The sequence below is a fragment of the Clarias gariepinus genome, chromosome 4 (genome assembly GCF_024256425.1).
Source record: "Clarias gariepinus isolate MV-2021 ecotype Netherlands chromosome 4, CGAR_prim_01v2, whole genome shotgun sequence".
NCBI classification, from domain to species: Eukaryota; Metazoa; Chordata; class Actinopteri; order Siluriformes; family Clariidae; genus Clarias; species Clarias gariepinus.
Genome location: NC_071103.1, coordinates 12,244,544 through 12,249,218, shown reverse-complemented (window position 1 = coordinate 12,249,218; position 4,675 = coordinate 12,244,544). Strand labels below are relative to the sequence as shown.

The following is a 4,675-nucleotide window of genomic DNA, read 5'->3' as shown; positions in this document are numbered from 1 at the left end:
CAAATCCAAGTTAAAAACAAAGGTTGCTTTTTGTGAGTCCAAAATATAGTGTGCTTTTATACAGTACATAAGGTTATTTATTTGACTTAAGGTAAATACTGTGCATCATTGTCCAGTTTTTTCACTTTGTTGCTACAGCTTGTGAGAAATAAAAAAAATCAAACAGCAATGACAAATCTGCATTATTCTCGAGAAAAAAATGTTTAAGCTTGATTTACTGCCTTGCCCTTTTTGTTGAACATAAATTGAATACCTAAATTATAACCCACCTAGTACAGTGATGCTGATGGGTTCAGATGTGGAATTTCTCAGGTTCTGTTTGTTATGGGCCATGCAGGTGTAATTGCCGCTATGACTGCTCTCAGTTTTGCTCAATTTGAGCTCTTGGCCCAGTTCACCAAGATCTGTTGCATTCACAGCCCACTGAAACTGAGCAGCAGGACTGGAATCAGCTGAACAGGTCAATATGAGGTTTGACCCAGAGCTGTAGGAAGGTCCCACTGGAGCTGCTACAACTCTGACATTTTCTGGACCATCTGTAATGGAACAGTCCATATTTTGTCAATATAGCTTCACAGCCATATTGGTCTTGTGGAGACCAGGTATATCATGCAGGTTTATTGAATAAACTTCATGACTGTTAACCAGTCACATTATATAAAATAACTCACAGTAAACTGTGAGGCTTAATGGAGGACTCTTTGTATTGCTGATACTGTTGGATGTTTCACACTGGTATGGACCTGTATCACCTCTCATCACACTGGTAATGGTCAGATTGCTGTTGCTGTTTGTTAGCTGAACTCGCTCCCCTGCTGTTACCTCAAAACTGCCATTTAGCCAAATAAATGAAAGAGACGAGCCAGACGCAGAACAGACGAGACTCACTGTGCTGTTGAACTCGACCAGCTCTGTGTTACTTGGTATTATGGCAACATTGGAGGCTGGCACTGGAATTAAAAAGTAAAACAAGGCTCAGGTGAACACTAGTATAAATAAGACTTGAATGCTAATTTATCAAAAAAAAAAAAAAGGAATTCCTTTTTTACTATTAGCTGCCACAATTTTAAACAATAATCACTAAATGCAAGCTAAAAATTAGGTGTGAATAAAAGTAGTAGCCAACTTATCTAAAAGCCCTGCTATTATAGTATTACAAATACAACTAGTAATAGTTATTGGCCTTCAGCCACTAGTCATTTGGCTTTTAGCAACTGCAGTATGGCAGCAGAAGTCAAAATAGCATGTGTTAATGTAACATTTTATTTGCAGGATAGTCATTATAGATGTTAAAGTAACCAAAATATGTTCTAACATGGCCTACATTTTCTGTGATTTAAAAATATTAATCAAATTAAACAAGTAAAGTAAATAACGTTTTACTGGTTTGCATCAAAAGTAATACATGGTGCACATGCATAGTCATCAAATGCAAGAATAACTAATATTAAAATATTTTCAACAGTGTTCTACAAATTGAAAGATGCATACTGGATTTCTGTTTAAAAAATTAAAATATAAAATAAGATAAAAACAAAACACTTAATATATAAAATATATTGTAAATATACTGCACAAGATTGAGTGAAAAAAACGTTACTACATTCATGTTGTGTTTATACTCACCCAACACCTGCAGTGATGTATGACCAGCGATAATCCCTTTATCAGTGTCTACACTCAGAGTGTATTGTCCAGTATCACTCTCAGTCAGGTTTCTGAGCTTCAGAGCTAAAGTGATGGTGTTCACACTGACTCTGCCAATGTATCCTGATGTTGTTATATTTCCACCAGGAAATACACTAATAATCAAGCTCCCACTAAATAACCATTTGAGAGTAAACGGTGTGGGATCAGGAATTCTGAGTGGGGTAATCTCCACATCCTGCCCAGTCTCTATTTTTATTCCCTCAGGTAATATCACCTCTTGGCCAAAACATACTCCTGTGTAAAGAAATAAATATGCCAAGCACAAAAACAAAGCAAAAACTCTGTAATAAATACACTGAAGACATGCAGACAGGCAAATCAATCAATCTTTATCATCAACAACAACAACAATAATAATAATAATAAATCATGTAATATAAATAAAATACACTGTTATGCTAAGGAAGCCACATTACTACTGTGTTCTTGTTAACAAAACATTCGGAGAAAGTGACTGTGGTGAAGTAATTTCGGTATTCGTACATTATGCGCATTTTAGGAATCTTGTAAACAGATCACCAAGTAGATTATGTAAGCACTAGTTCCAAAATTACATGACCAAAAAGGTTTTGAAAAAAGTACAGTTAATATGTCCTTAAAATCAATTCCTACCAACTATGTATTACTATGCACACGTATGATATAGTATTATTATTATTATTATTATTAATAATAATAATAATAATAATAATAATAATAAATAGTAGTAGTAGTAGTAGTAGCATTAGTAGAAATAGAAGAAGTAGAAATAGTGGTATTTAGAATAATTTAGAATAACCGGGGAACGTACTGTAGCCGGGTAAGTGCCACACTTTATTTGTACAGACATTTGTAGACGGTCCCTAAAATAACTCTTCCTAAAGTCTAATGTCCGCTAATATCGTGACCGCTGTGAGGGAGCTCACCTGTGCATGTCAGCAGAATCAGAAAGCAGCTCACAGCGTGTAAATCCATCAGGAGATCCGGAGCTCTACCACTGCTTCTCAATAAACGTCTCTCCAGAGACACCAGCACGGATTCAGCACCCGATCTACCCCGAAATGAACCGTGCCGACTAAACTCAAGTTTGAGGAAGTGAACTGAGTAAGCAGAAGAGACAGCAGGTCTGTAAACACTGTTATTAAAACACATGCAGGAGGAGACAGTCTACAGAAAAAGTACCAGAGTAATTGTCCACTGCTTAGTCCCCGATCAGGATCCGCCCTTTATAAGCAAGTCAGATGATTAGCTCAAACTCCACTGATTATTAAACAAGGAAAAGTTTGTTTAACCGCGGAGATAATTCAGACGTTTTAAGCCGCTGCAAAAGACTGGTTTGCTGGTCAGGTACTGACATCGCGACTACTTTTATTTCACGTACATTAGCTGTGTAATGATAGGTGTGATACTGATTTATTATAAATATATTTAAGGTTATACTTTGTAATTTATTATAGCATGTAACTCAAGGAAAGAGTGCATACTCGTGATAACCACAATACCCTTTTTTTACCCACTCAAACATCCAGTTCTATTAAACCATCTGGTTACATATTAAACACACAGGTACAGAAATTATAGGACACATCACATCTATCTATCTATCTATCTATCTATCTATCTATCTATCTATCTATCTATCTACCTTAGCACCCGCATATGATGGGGAAACATGATATCTTGAAGTCCATGATATACAGTACTGTATGAATATTTATGATAAAACTAGGGCTGCAACTAAGGATTATTTTGATAATCGATTAGTCGGGCGATTATGTTTTCGATTAATCGGATAAAACCTAACCGCTTCTTTAATTTGATATTTTGCTTATAACTACTAAAAAAAAAAACATAAATCAGGGTATTATTTATGTATAAAAATAAACCTTTTTAAAAATGCAAAAGCCACATATAGAGTTTAATAATCTTTAATTTTGACATTTTAAACCTTAAATGAAATGTAGTATATAATATATACAGTATATATATACACTCAACAAAAATATAAACGCAACACCTTTGTTTCTGCTCCGATTTTTCATGAGATGAACTTAAAGATCTAAAATTCATTCCAGATACACAATATTACCAATTTCTCCCAAACATTGTTCACAAATCAGTCTAAATGTGTGATAGTGAGCACTTCTGCTTTGCTGAGATAATCCATCCCACCTCACAGGTGTGCCACATCAAGATGCTGATCTGACATCATGAGTAGTGCACAGGTGTACCTTATACTGCCCACAATAAAAGGCCACCCTGGAATGTGCAGTTAAATTAGTTATAATATAGTTAAATTTCAATAAAAAATACATATTTGAAACTCTTAAAGTTAAGTAGAGCATGGACACAAAAGAATGAGAAGGGAAATTATAAAATTAAGTAGGTTTTACTTGCGAAATTAAATAGACTTTACTAGAAAAAATTAAGTAGATTTTACTAGCAAAAAATATTTTTTACAGAAAGAAATGTAAGTAGTAAATACAAAGAATTGTCTTGTTTGAACTACATAATCTGATGCAAAAAGTTACCTTATTTTTTTAAGTAGATCAGGCTGGATATTTTTATCAGTGTGTGATGATATTTAGTACAATGGCATTTCTTCTCATGTGATATTGCTTAAATATATTAGTGTTGTTGTTTTTTTTCATCCATCATACAAAATTCTGAAGGACAAGTTTTAGTCTCTTTATCTCCTTTTGATTTCATAAATTCATATATAATTATAATAATTATTTATTATAATAAAAAGATAAACTTACTTCATGTTTTGCATTATTTGTTGTTTTATATAAAAAATAAAGACAAGACAAAAATACTAGCATGTTATAAAATATGGTATATGACCCTCATTTTTTGCAAACAAAAAAAATGTCCCAAAATTAGCATTAAATTGTCTCATCCTACAATACTATACAAATGAAAATACAGCTATTATAGTCAAAATAGCTGGCAACAGAAGAAAGTTCCCCCCTTACAGCTGTGA

General features: G+C 33.7%; 1 protein-coding gene across 1 annotated transcript; it reads right to left on the bottom strand.

The window, feature by feature from the left end:
* Positions 1 to 258: 258 nt before the first annotated feature.
* LOC128520032 (carcinoembryonic antigen-related cell adhesion molecule 6-like) lies at positions 259 to 2,875 on the bottom strand. Its single transcript, XM_053494040.1, has 4 exons — positions 2,616 to 2,875; positions 1,627 to 1,944; positions 672 to 950; positions 259 to 536 (listed from the first exon to the last, which is right to left on the bottom strand). Exons 1-4 carry the CDS (start codon positions 2,839 to 2,841, stop codon positions 259 to 261), a joined length of 1,101 nt encoding a protein of 366 aa, XP_053350015.1. The 5' UTR covers positions 2,842 to 2,875.
* Positions 2,876 to 4,675: the final 1,800 nt, after the last annotated feature.